This window comes from Orcinus orca, chromosome 2 (assembly GCF_937001465.1).
Source record: "Orcinus orca chromosome 2, mOrcOrc1.1, whole genome shotgun sequence".
Lineage (NCBI taxonomy): Eukaryota > Metazoa > Chordata > Mammalia > Artiodactyla > Delphinidae > Orcinus > Orcinus orca.
This window is the reverse complement of record NC_064560.1, coordinates 172,211,655-172,225,740: the sequence shown is the minus strand read 5'-3', so window position 1 is coordinate 172,225,740 and position 14,086 is coordinate 172,211,655. Positions and strand designations below refer to the sequence as shown.

Sequence of the window (14,086 nt, the reverse complement as noted above, 5' to 3'; positions counted from 1 at the left end):
GAGGGTGACGGCTGTCACGTTTTTGTAGCTTCAGTCTTTAATACGGTTGTTCCAGTCCTCAGAAAATCTCTCCTGTTTACATGAGGGAGGTATCATTCACACAAAGATTACATTTAAAAATACACATTTCCCCGCAGCATGCCTGTTACTGATAACATTGCATGTTATGAAAGTGGAAAGTATTTAAGATGAAATTAATTTTCACCCAGTGAGCCACTTTGTTTGACTTTTTCGTTCCATTCAGTATGGGGCATGGACTTGGCCAAACGCACTTCTCATTTTCAGCAAGTTCACTTTCTTGTTTCTCTTTTTGGGATTGAAGCTGTTGGAAGCGAGTTCCAGGCATATCGAGAAAAGTCTGATTTGAGATCCTATTGTAGATTTCTTTTGTACTGGCTTCCAGAAGTTTGTTTTGAAAATGGAAACCCTCTTCTCTCCAGCTGATGAGTTTTTTTTTCTTTATTTTTTATTCTTTTGAAGGCATCTTTATTTTATTTATTTATTTTTTTAACGTCTTTATTGGAGTATAATTGGTTTACAATGGTGTGTTAGTTTCTGCTTTATAACGAAGTGAATCAGTTATACATATACATATGTCCCCATATCTCTTCCTTCTTGCGTCTCCCTCCCTCCCACCCTCCCTATCCCACCCCTCTAGGTGGTCACAAAGCACCGAGCTGATCTCCCTGTGCTATGTGGCTGCTTCCCACTAGCTATCCAGTTGATGAGTTTTAGTGTACAATTTTCTTCCTTCCTTCCTCTCCCTCCCTCCTTCCCTCCCTCCCTCCCTCCTTCCCTCCCTCCCTCCCTCCCTTCCTTCCTTCCTTCCCCTCCCTCCGTCCCTCCCTCCTTTCCTTCCATGGTTTCTCTTTAAGCAGAAGTTTTGGAATTGGAATAGTTAACATCTTTCTTGGCAGTCTGTCAAAATATCCTGGGAAACCAGATAACGGCTTCTCACATCAGACGCTTCTCTGTCGTGTGTTCTTGTCAGTTCTCGTCCATGTGATGTGACTGGTCTCTGTTATGTGGAGGGAAGCTGGAGCCCCCAGGACACCCTGGACAGGCTGTGTGTCACCTTGCCTGGGCTGAGCTGCCCTCGACAGTTCTGTTACACTGAGCTGCATCGCCTTAGCAGAAGGAGGTATTTAAACTGGTGGGACACAGATGCGAACGCTTTGCAGGAAATGGTTCTTTATTTTTGATCAATCTCATGATCCTTGTTACTAACTTTGATTACATCAGCTTTTGTGCAGTTCCATTTTATAGCATTTTGATGGGCTTTCATTCCCCCTCCCCAATTCATTTCCAGCTGTGTGACTATTATAATTTGATTACAGTTAGGTTTTGCAACTGCTAGACACTTTCTGAGCTGTTATGCCGTCCTTGCGAGAGGGAAGATGCCCAGAGGTAAAAAAGGAGCAAAGGGCTTTTTTTTAGGAGGCACGTCCACAAGTAGTTTCCAAAAGATGCCTCAGAAGCTTCAATGATTGTATCCTCCCAGAATAAGGAATTTGCTTTAAAATTTTTGGTACAGTCTGACCCATTGACTTTTAAAAAAGGGTAAGAAGACAAATACTGTATGATAACACTTATATGTGTAATCTAAAAAATACAACAAACTAGTGAATATAACAAAAAAGAAGCAGACTCACAGATAAAGAGAACAAACTAGTGGTTAACAGTGGGGAGAGGGAAGGGGGAGGGGCAAGATAGGGGTAGGGTATTAAGAGGTACAAACTATTACATATAAAATAAGCTACAAGGGTATACTGTACAATACAGGGAATATAGCCAATATTTTATGATAACTATAAATGGAATATAACCTTTAAAAATTGTGACTCACTATATATTGTACACCTGTAGCTTACAAAATATTGTACATCAACTACACTTCAATAAAAAAGTGAAAAAGAGTACAGAAGAATCCATTTAAATTTTTCTTTCTTTACTGCTCTAAATATTTTGGTTAAGAAATATATTATTTTAAACTTAGACCCCTCCCCCCCACCCCCCCCATTTTGGCATTCTTGGATCTACATAGACCAAAAAATAGGGACATTCATAATGTCCCTTCAAAATGAGCTGCTTGAGTCTCCCTTTTGGCTCTGTAATCCCTGAGGCTCCTCCTCTTCCTGCCTTTTCCTCACTCTCCTCACTAAGAATCTCTGCTTTACCTGGTAGACATCATGTGATTACATCTGTAATTCCTTGGGCCATTATTTTTTTTCAATTTATTTTATTTATTTTTGGCTGCATTGAGTCTTTGTTGCCGCGCGGGCTTTCTCTAGTTGCAGCGAGCGGGGTCTACTCTTCGTTGCAGTGCACGGGCTTCTCACTGCAGTGGCTTCTCTTGTTGCCGAGCGCGGGCTTCAGTAGTTGCGGCATGTGGGCTCAGTAGTTGTGGCTCGCGGACTCTAGAGCGCAGGCTCAGTAGTTGTGGCACACGGGCTTAGTTGCTCTGCGGCATGTGGGATCTTCCCGGACCAGGGCTCAAACCCGTGTCCCCTGCATTGGCAGGCGGATTCTTAACCACTGCGCCACCAGGGAAGGTCCCTTGGGTCATTATTAACCTCTGCCATATGCCTATCTTTTACTTGTTAGGTATTTGATCTCATTGATTATGTTTTAAGATTGATCAATTATAGAATGTTGTATTTTTGGTTTTTGAAAAGGACATTGTCTTAAAATTATTAGCATCACCACATGTCCAAGGATACCAAAGATTCAGACACTAAAATTTACTGTGCTTAATCAGATCACCACTCCAGCAAACCAGAAAGGTCTTTCTATTTGTGTATTAAACTCTGGGAATTGAATTATTTTGAGGTCAAAAATCAACTATTATTATTTCAAATGTTTCTTTTGTTTGTTTTCCATCAGAAAGTTATTTTTCTTTAAGTGTGTGGTTTTAAAAGATTGGTGCATGCCCTTCTTCACCTCCTTCCTCCATAATAGCTCTACTTTTACAGGATGTTTCCTCTGACCTTCTAGTCTTTTCTATGGCGTGTTTCTCTTCTATTGTAATGGAAATCTTTGTATCTGTGCTGGTGGTTTGGGTTCAATCTAGAGTGCCTTTGTTGGTTACCACTGAGAAAAAAGTGTGGCTCATGGGGGATTTTAAGGGGCAGGGGGCTCTAGAAGCCTGGTGTCCTAGTAGATCCCATGCAGGAGTTTGTTCTAGAGCTACCTCCATTCTGGAGTGGGACCTCATGCTTCCTAGAACAGGGACATGTCACTTTTACTGGTGGTTTATTCCTGGGGTCCTCATTTCTTTGTTAAAGGGGTTTCTAAGTTTCCTGGTGGATGTAGTACAGGAAATAGAACCTATTGGAGACCTGACACTGAGTTGGATTCCGCTGCTTGGCAAAGCTCTTGGTACACATTGCCTTGGTCTTCATAACAGCAAAATCTTCTCTGGGAGGTGGGTGGGTGACTTCAGTTTCCTTCTGCGTGTGTTCTGGTTTTCCCTGGCCTCATTCCTCCTCTCTCTGTCTCCTGGCAGGCTCGGGGACCAGTTCTACAAGGAGGCCATTGAGCACTGCCGGAGTTATAACTCGCGCCTTTGCGCAGAGCGCAGCGTGCGTCTCCCATTCCTGGACTCGCAGACCGGGGTGGCCCAGAACAACTGCTACATCTGGATGGAGAAGAGGCACCGAGGCCCAGGTGAGCCATGCCACCCCTGGGACTTGCACATGTTCAGGATCCCAGCCTGGATGCAGGCCGACTAGAGATTGTCTGGCAATCCCCGCAGCTTGGGTGTGCATGGGGGTGGTGCAAGCTGTACAGGGAGCCTAGGATGCTTTCAAGAAACTCAACTGCTTCTATAACTCCAGGGTGCTCCAAGGGTGCTCCAATGGTGGTGTGGGACATTGAAGCCACATTGGCAGGGAGGGGCAGAGTGAAAGAAGTCAGGATGCTTAACCCAAAAAAGGGAAGACTGAGGCCATGACAGCCCTCTTCACCTTTATAGCTTAGTGGTTATAAGCTGGAAATCCGCAGTCAGATTTTGGTTGGAGGCTGAGCTTTGTCATCAAACCTATTGCCCTCAGGTTCCTCATCTGTAAAATGGGATAATAATTGTACCTACTTCAGGACTTTGTCAGGATTATGAAAATCTTCATAAAAAGCTCATAACCTGAATTTAGCACTTAGTAAGTATGTGCTCCAAAAATGTTGGCTGTTATTGTTGATATTATTATTATTACTATTACTGTGATACTAGTCTTCTAGGCTCCAGAGAACAGAAGAAAGACCAATAGGTGGAGATCAGGGAGGTAATTATAAGAATTCAGTTTTCTGGCTCTATAAGGGTATATTACAAAAATTTGTTTTTAATTTTTGGCTGTGTTTTGGGTCTTAGTTGCGGTGCGCGGGCTTCTCATTGCAGTGGCCTCTCCTGCTGTGGATCAGGGGCTCCAGGTGCATGGGCTTTAGTAGTTGTGGCCCATACGCTCAGTAGTTGTGGTTCGTGGGCTCTAGAGTGCAGGCGCAGTTGTTGTGGCACACAGGTTTAGTTGCTCTGAGGCATGTGGGATCTTCCCAGACCAGGACTCAAACCCATGTCCCCTGCATTGGCAGGTGGATTCTTAACCACTGTGCCACCAGGGAAGCCCTAAAATTTTTATTATGAAAAGTTTCAAAGCCATACAAAAGTGGAGAGAATAGTAAAATGAATTTCTATGTACTTATCACACAGCCTTAACACCCAGTGATCAACTCATAGTCAATCATTTCATTTATGCTCACCTCCCACTTTCCTCCTTGAACCCTGGTTATTTTGAAGCAAATCAAGACAGCATATTATTTCATCTGTAAATTTTTCAGTGTGTATCTCTAAATGCTAAGAACATAAATAAACATACCAACCATAGCTATCAAAGCTCAAAGTTAAAAACAAGACATTAATAGCATCAAATATTTGTTCAACATTTATTTCCCCCTATAGTTGAAATCAGGATCCAAATAGGACTACTGCATTACAATTGGCTGATGTGTCTCTTAAGTCTCTTTAAATCTGTAGGTTTCTTTCTCTCTCTCTCTTTTTCTCTCGTTATTTGTGGAAGAAACTGGGTTGTTTGCACTGTAGGGTTTCCCAGAGTCTGGGTTTTCTCCCTGCATCCCCATGGTGTTATTCCTGTGAATTGGTAAGAGCAGATTCACGTTCAATTTTTGGGGCTGGAACAGTTCCTAAGTGGTGATGTGTACGTTCATCAGGAGGTTCATGGGGTCTAGATATCACTCTTTTACTGATGTTAGCAGCCCTTGATGAAAATTGCCTAGATCCTTTATTCTATACAGGGTTGCAGAATGGTGCATTCAATTCGAGGATATCATTATTTCTTCATTTATTAGCTCTACGGGATTTATAAAGAGAAATATCTCCTCAGTAAAGTTTTAGTTATTGTGTGGTATAGTTCACATATGAAAGGATGGATAAATGATTTTTTCCCCTTTATTTATCAGTTTTCAAAATAATGAGTTGGTTCCCTAGTATTCTCCAAAGGTGATCAATAAAGTTATTTTTATTATCTTGAGTACCATCATGAGTTCACAGATTTATACATTTTGGCTACATTTTTTTTTTTTTTTTTTTTTTTGCGGTACGCGGGCGTCTCACTGCTGTGGCCTCTCCCGTTGCGGAGCACAGGCTCTGGACGCGCAGGCCCAGCGGCCACAGCTCACGGGCCCAGCCGCTCCGCGGCATGTGGGATTTTCCCGGACCGGGGCATGAACCCGTGTCCCCTGCATCGGCAGGCGGACTCTCAACCACTGCGCCACCAGGGAAGCCCTTGGCTACATTTTAATTCATTGCAAGTATTATTCTTGATGCTTAAATTGTCCCATCTTTGGACAGTAGGGGTTTTGTCCGGTGCTAGTGTTTTGAAACCGCCTAGTAGTTTCTCTAGCATCCTTGATATCCTAATATTGGGACAAATGTTTCAGGCTCATCTTGTACATGTCCTGGCCCAGACCTAGAATCAGCTATTTCTCTAAGAAACCCTGTTTCTTCTTTTTTTTTTTTTTGTGATACGCGGGCCTCTCACTGTTGTGGCCTCTCCCGTTGCAGAGCACAGGCTCTGGACGCGCAGGCTCAGCGGCCGTGGCTCACGGGCCTAGCCGCTCCGCGGCATGTGGGATCCTCCCAGACCAGGGCACGAACCCGTGTCCCCTGCATCGGCAGGCGGACTCTCAACCACTGCGCCACCAGGGAAAACCCCTATTTCCTCTTTGTAGGAATATTATTTAGAGACCACAATCTGGTGGTGCTCATTGCTTCTGGGTTGGTTGTTGATTCTAGGACTTTGCAGTGAGCAGAACCAAGAAATATGATTTCTTGTTTCATTATTTCTCTTTTTAAGGGAAAATACATTATGAAATTTACTGGTATTTCCCATTCAATTCAGTTTTCGACAGTTTTAACTATCTTAATTCTCTATCTCCTTTCTCCCACACCAAAAAAGGATACTGGCTCTTAATGAGGCCAGCATAATTACTTATCTGTTTTATTCTGTGATAAACACCCAGCAATATCAGAATAAAATGAGACTACCATCAGTAAGGTTACTTAAATGGTTTAAGTTTTTATTTCTTTCTTTGCAATTGTTTTTTTGTCCTTAGCGTATTTCCTATTAAGGATGTAGAGTCAAATTGCTGTGTTTAAGGTCACTTAAAATAATTCCTCTGTGTGGTTGTACTACTAACTCAATACACAGTTGGATTTATTTGTTTCATTTTTGCTTTCACTTATTAGGTATTGCTGGGTTTTTTTTTTTGTATTTTATGTAATTACATTTTTAAATTAACTTTTTATTTTGAAATAATTATAGATCCACAGGAAGTCGTAAATATAGTACAGAGAGATCGCCTGTACCCTTCACGCAATTTCCCCCAATGGATATATCTTGTGTAACTATAGTATAATATCAAAACCAGAAAATTGACATGGATGAAATGTGTGTGCATAGCTCTATGCCATGTTATCACACGTATAGATTTGTGGAACCACCACCACAATCAAGATACAAAACTATTCCATCACCACAAAGATCTCCCTCATCCTACCCCTTTATAGTCACACCCACCTCTTCCTCTCTTCATTTAAATCCTTTATCCTCTCGCATTTATAACAACAGTATCTTAAATATTTCCTCTACATACATTGGAAACCACATCAGACAGATATCTAATTCTTGCTTCAATTGTCAAATATAATTTAGAAAACTTAAGTGTCTGTTGTATTTACTCATATTTTTACTCTTTTGCTGTTGTTTCTTCCTTTCTGATGTTCCAAGATGCCTGCTTTTATAATCCCTTTCTGATTAAGTACTTTCTTTAGCCATTCTTTTTAAGTAGGTCTGATAGTAACAATTCTTAGTTTTCCTTCTTCTGAGAATGTCTTGATTTTTCCCCTCATTCCTTTTTTTTTGGCCACACTGCACAGTATGCAGGATCTTATTTCCCTGACCAGGAATTGAACCTGTGCCCCCTGCAGTGGAAGCGCAGAGTCCTAACCTGGGCCTAACCTGGACCACCAGGGAATTCCGCCCCTCATTCCTGAAAGATGTTCTTATTTTATTTTATTTTATTAATTTATTTTTTTATTGGGGTATAGTTGTTTTACAATGTTGTGTTCGTTTCTACTGTACAGAGAAGTGAAGCAGGGTTCCCTGTGCTATACAGCAGGTTCTCATTTCAAGTGTTGATCTATTTTATATATATTAGTTTATATATGTTAATTCCAATCTCCCAATTCATCCCACCCCACCTTTCCCCCCTTGGTGCCCATACATTTTTTCTCTACATCTATGTCTGTATTTCTGCCTTGCAAACTGGTTCATCTGTACCATTTTTCTAGATTCCACAAATATGCGTTAATATACGATATTTGTTTCTCTCTTTCTGACTGACTTCACTCTATATGTCAGTCTCTAGGTCCATCCACATCTCTACAAATGACCCAATTTAGTTCCTTTTTATGGCTGAGTAATATTCCATTGTATATACGTGCCCCATCTGAAGGATATTTTTTTTGTTGGATATAAAATTCTGGGATGACCGTCCTTTTATTTTAACACTTGAAAAATGTCTTGCCACTGCCTTTTGGCCTCAGTAGTTTGTGATGAGAAATCTGCTGTCATTCAGATTGTTTTCTCTTATAAGTGAGGTATCATTTTTCTCTCACTGCTTTTGAGATTTTTTTGTTATTAGTTTTCAGAAATTTGATTTTGATGTCTTGGTATAGATTTCTTTGAGTTTATCCTTGTCAGAATTCACTCAGCTTCTTGAATCTTATGTTTTTTGCCAAATTTGGAAAATTTTCAGCCGTAATTTCTTTGAATATATTTTCAGCCTCACTCTCTTTCCCTTCTCCTTCTGGGACTCCACTGGGAAAGAAAATTCTGGAACTCCAAAATGTTAGATCTTTTGTTATAGTCCCATAAGTCCCCCAGGCTCCCTCCTTTTCTCCTCCTCCTCCTCCTCCTTCTTCTTTTTTCCAATCTATTTTCTCTCAGTTGCTCAGATTGGAGGATTTCTATTATACACTCTCCAGATTCATTACTTCTTTCATCTATCCTCTACATTCTGCTGTTGAGCCCATTCATTGTGGGTTAGTTTGGTTTTTGTCATTAGTTCTTCTTTATATCTTCTATTTCTTTGTGGGACTTTATATTTTTTCATTTGTTTCAAGTGTTGATGATTGTTTCTTTGAAACATTTTTATGATGGCTACTTTAAACTCCTTGTCAGATAATTCTAACATTTGTGTCATTTCAGTGTTGGTACCTGTTGTATTTTCTCATTCAAGTTGAGATTTTCCTGGTTCTTCATATGACTGATTTTGATTGAATCCTGGACATTTTGGCTATAATGTTATGAGACTCTAGATGTTATCTAAATCTTCTATTTTCACAGACCTCCTCTGACACTGTGCTGACAGGGGAAGAGAGGTGCCCCTTGTTACTGTCAGATGGATGTGGAAGTCCATGTTCCCCACTCGGTCTCTGTTGCCACCCTGGTGGGGGAGGAGTACCTTATTATTGCTGGGTGGGGGTGGGAATTCAGATTCCCCACTAAGCCTTCACCAATACCACCCTAGTTGGGAGGAGAAAGAGTGCCTCATTACTCTTCCTTGTGCGGGCTCCACTGACACGACGGGGGGTCAGTTTGTCACTTGACCTTCTCTGACACTAACCCAGCAAGGGGATGCCCTGCTAGGCTGCCCCTTTCCTGGTCCTTTAGCTAGAGAGAGCAGGATTTCCTTTCTTTCTTTTTTTTTTTCCAATTTATTTATTTATTTTTGGGTGTGTTGGGTCTTTGTTGCTGCACATGGGCTTTCTCTAGTTGCAGTGAGCAGGGGTTACTCTTCGTTGTGGTGCACAGGCTTCTCATTGCAGTGGCTTCTCTTGTTGCAGAGCATAGGCTCTAGGGCTCTCGGGCTTCAGTAGTTGTGGCACACAGGTTTAGTTGCTCCATGGCATGTGGGATCTTCCTGGACTAGGGCTCAAACCCGTGTCTCCTGCATTGGCAGATGGATTCTTAACCACTGCACCACCAGGGAAGCCCTGAGAGCAGGATTTTCTTGGGGCTTTTTTTGTCTACATTTGTAGGTGTTTCTGGATTATCAGCTTTTCCAGAACTCAGTCTGGGACATATAAAGCAAAAGGAATGCCCAGGGAACTCACCACCCTGTTGTTTCTTGGGTCTGAAAGTCACTAGCTGGTCAGCCTCTTTACCTTTCAGTATCTTATTTTTGTTGTGTAAACAAAGTCTAAGAGTTTTAGTTGTACTTAGTGGGAGGAATATGGAAGAGTATATCTACTCTATCTTTCCAGAAGCAGAAGTCCCTGGGTTGCTTTTTCATTAAAAAAGTTAACAGCTTGGGCTTCCCTGGTGGCGCAGTGGTTGAGAGTCCGCCTGCCGATGCAGGGGACACGGGTTCGTGCCCCGGTCCGGGAAGATCCCACATGCCGTGGAGCGGCTAGGCCTGTGAGCCATGGCCTCTGAGCCTGTGTGTCTGGAACCTGTGCTCTGCAACGGGAGAGGCCACAGCAGTGAGAGGCCTGCGTACAGCAAAAAAAAAAAAAAAAAAAAAAAAAAAAGTTAACATCTTTATTGAAGTATAACTGACATACAGTACTCTGCACATATTTAACATGTACAATTTGATAAGTTTTGACATCTGTATACCTGTGAAACTATCATCACAATCAATATAATGAATATATCCATGACTCCCAAAAGTTTCCTTGTGTCTCTTGTAATTCCTCCTTCCTGTTCTTCCTCCTACCTCTACCTTATATGTCTCCCAATCCCCAGGCATGCTTTCTATACTGGAATCATATAATATCTACTTCGTTTTTTGGTGGCTGGTGGCTGGGGTCTTGACTTCTTTCGCTCAGAGTAATTATTTTGAGATCATCCATGTTCTAGCATGTATCAATGATTCATTTTTTTTTATGCTGAGTAGTATTCCATTGTATGGCTATATCACAGTTTATTCATTCATCTGTTGATGGACATTTGGATTTGTTTCCAGTTTTTGGCTATTTTAAATAAAGCTGCTATGAACATTTGTGTATAAGTCTTCATATGGACTTATAATTTCATTTCTCCTTGGTAAAGTACCTAGGAGTGTAACGGCTATATCATAAGGAAGGTATATATTTAACATTTTAAGAAACTGTCAGTCTGTTTTTCAAAGTGGTTGTACCATTTTATATCCATTTTTTACTATTCAAAGTGGTTGTACCATTTTATATCCATTTTTTACTATTCTTTTCCAGCAATGTATGAGAGTTCCAGTTCCTCTATATTCTCACTAACATTTGGTATGGTCAACTTTTTAAAGTTTTAGCCATTCCTATTGTTATATAGTGGTATCTCATTGTGGTTTTACTTTGCATTTCCCTAATTAATGATGTTGGGCATATTTACATGTGCTTATTTACTATCCATGTATATCCTTTGGTAAAATATTCAAATCTTTGGACCATTTTAAAATTGGGTTGTTTGCTGGTTTTCTTGTTAATGAAAAGAGCTCTCCAAATTTGTCCTTCTTTTTTGAAGTTATTTCAGCTATTCTAGGTTCTTCAAACTTCCATAAGAATCTTATAATCAATTTGTAAATTTCTACAAAAAGTCTGCTGGGATTTTGGTTGACATTGTGTGGAGGTTTTTTTTTGTTTTTTTAAAAAAATATTTATTTATTTATTTATTTTTGGCTGCACTGGGTCTTCGTTGTTGCGCACAGGCTTTCTCTAGTTGTGGGAATGGGGGCTACTCTTCATTGTGGTGCGCGGGCCTCCCATTACAGTGGCTTCTCTTGTTGCGGAGCACGGGCTCTAGGCACGCTGGCCTGAGTAGCTGTGGCACTCAGGCTCGGTATTTGTGGCTCACAGGCTCTAGAGCGCAGGCTCAGCAGCTGTGGCGCACGGGTACAGCTGCTCCGCGGCATGTGGGATCCTCCTGGACCAGAGCTCAAACCCATGTCCCCTGCATTGGCAGGCGGACTCCCAACCACTGCACCACCAGGGAAGCCCTTGTGTGTAGTTTATAGATCAACTTGGGGAAAACTGACAGTTCTCAATATTGAGTCATCCAACCCATGGATATAATATATCCTTCCATTTATTATTATCCCTTTTAATTTTTCTCATCAATAATTTTTAGTTTTCAATGTACAGTTCTTTCACATTTTTGTCAGATTTATCTCTAAGTGCTTAATATTTTTGATAATATTGTAAATGGATTAAAAAAATTAAATTTCTGATTTTTCTTTGCTAGTATACAGAAATACGATTATTTTTTGTGTATTCACTTGAATCCTACAATCTTGCTGTACTCATTTATTAGTTCTAGAAGCTTTCTATAGATTCCACAGCATTTTCTACATAGTTGATTATTTTAGTGAATAAAGAAAACTTTTCAATATCTATGTGTTTTATTTATTTTACTTCTCTATTGCACTGGCTGGAATGTCCAGTACAATATTAAGTAAACATGGAAAAAGTGGACATCCTTATGTTTTTCCTGATCTTAAGGTGAAAGCATTCATTCTTTCATTATTAAGTATGATGTTAGGTGTAGGTTTTTTTTGGTTTTTATTTATTGCCATACTGCATGGCATGCAGGATCTTAGTTCCCCAACCAGGGATCAGACCCCTGCCCCCTGCAGTGGAAGTGCGGAGTCTTAACCAGTGGACTGCCAGGGAAGTCCCAGCTGTAGGTTTTTTGTAGTTGCTCTTTATCAGATTGAGGATGCTCCTATTTCTAGTTTGACAGTTTTAAATCAGGATTGGATGTTGGTTTTTGTCAACTGATTTTGCTGAGTCTATTGAGATGATTATGTGGTTTTGCTTTTGTAGTTTGTTAATATGATGAGTTACATTGATTGTTTTTTTTTAAATTTATTTATTTTATTTATTTTTATTTTCGGCTGTGTTGGGTCATCATTGCTGCATGCGGGCTTTCTCTAGTTGTGGCAAGTGGGGACTACTCTTTGTTGTGGTGCGCAGGCTTCTCATTGAGGTGGCTTCTCGTTGCGGAGCACGGGCTCTAGGTGGGCGGGCTTCAGTAGTTGGCGGCATGCAAGCTCAGTAGTTGTGGCTCACAGGCTCTAGAGTGCAGGCTCAGTAGTTGTTGCGCATGGGCTTAGTTGCTCCGTGGCATGTGGGATCTTCCCGGACCAGGGCTCAAACCCATGTCTCCGGCATTGGCAGGTGGATTCTTAACCACTGCACCAACAGGGAAGCCCATATTGCTATGTTTTTAAGTGTTCTAATATTTTCTTCTCCAGTGTCTAATCTGACATTAATTCCATCCAGTATGTTTTTAATCTCACACATTGTAGTTTTCATTTTTAGAAGTCAAATTGGAGTCTTTTAAAACAAACTGTTTTTAACTTTTAAACATATGGAATACAAATAATAACTGTTTTAGTGTTCTTGCTGCTAATTCTAACATCAGTGTCAATTCTGGCTTGGTTTCAATTGATTTTTTTCCCCCTCTCATTGTAGGTCATATTTTCTAGCTTCTTTACATGCCTTGTAATTTTTGATTGGATGTCCAACTTTGTGAATTTTACCTTACTGGGTATGGTATATATTTTTTATTCCTGTAAATATTCTGGAACTTTGTTTTGGTTCACTGTCAAGTGACTTGGAAACAATTTGATCTTTTCTTATCTTGCTTTTAAGATTTGTTAGGTGGAACTGGAGCAGTGCTTAGCCTAGGGCTAATTATTCCTCATTAGTGAGGCAAGACCATTCTGTGTACCCTACCCAGTACTCCATGAATCATGAGACTTTCCCAGAATGCTTGTGGGAACAGACTATTCTCAGCCCCTTGTGCAAACCAGGCACACCTCTGTTCTTACAGGTGGTTCTTTCCTCGGCATTGAGTAGATTCCTTACAAGCATGCTCTCATCAGTACTGAGCTGAATACTTGAAGGGGACCCTTTATGTATCTCCACAGTTCTTTCTCTGTGCCGCTTTCTTCTTTTTACTATTCTTTTCCTTGAATTCTAGTTACCTTGGTCTTCCCAGACTCTCAGCTCTTTCTCTTCAGTTCAGACTCAGGAAGTTGGCTGGGTTCTACCCATGTTCCTCCTCCTTGTGCTGCACTCTGGAAACTCTCTCAAGGAAGTAAGCCCAGGCAGTCATAGGACTCATCTTGTTCATTTCCAGTATCTCAGGGATCATGGTCCTTCATTGCCCGATGGCCAGTGTCTTGAAAACTCTTGTTTCATTTTTTTCTCTGTCTTGGCTTCAGGTGGGAAGGTAAATCTGGTCCTAGGTAAACCATGTTAGCTAGAAGCAGATGTTTGTTTTTTTTTTTGTTTGTTTGTTTTTTTGTTTGTTTGTTTTTATATTTTAATTTAATTTAATAATATAAAATATTTACATGGTTCTAAAGTCAAATCTACAAAGCATGGTATATTCAGAGAGAGAGTCTAGCTCTATTCTCTCTCTGTTCTTTTACCCTGTTCCTTTCTTCTTTCTAAAGGCAGCTTTCTCTTCTTCTTGTTACTATTATTCTGTTTTTATTTTCCCTGTAACTTCTTTAAAAAATTAATTTTTGGTTT

At 40.6% G+C, this 14,086-nt stretch overlaps 1 protein-coding gene across 1 annotated transcript in view; it reads left to right on the top strand.

Annotated features, from left to right (window-relative positions):
- Positions 1-14,086, top strand: part of DPF3 (double PHD fingers 3) — a 260,049-nt gene that overhangs the window by 105,786 nt on the left and 140,177 nt on the right. Inside the window, exon 2 of the mRNA XM_012537113.3 lies at positions 3,506-3,666. Within this exon, the coding sequence (XP_012392567.1) occupies positions 3,506-3,666 (161 nt within the window). The remainder of the gene's footprint in view (positions 1-3,505; positions 3,667-14,086) is intronic.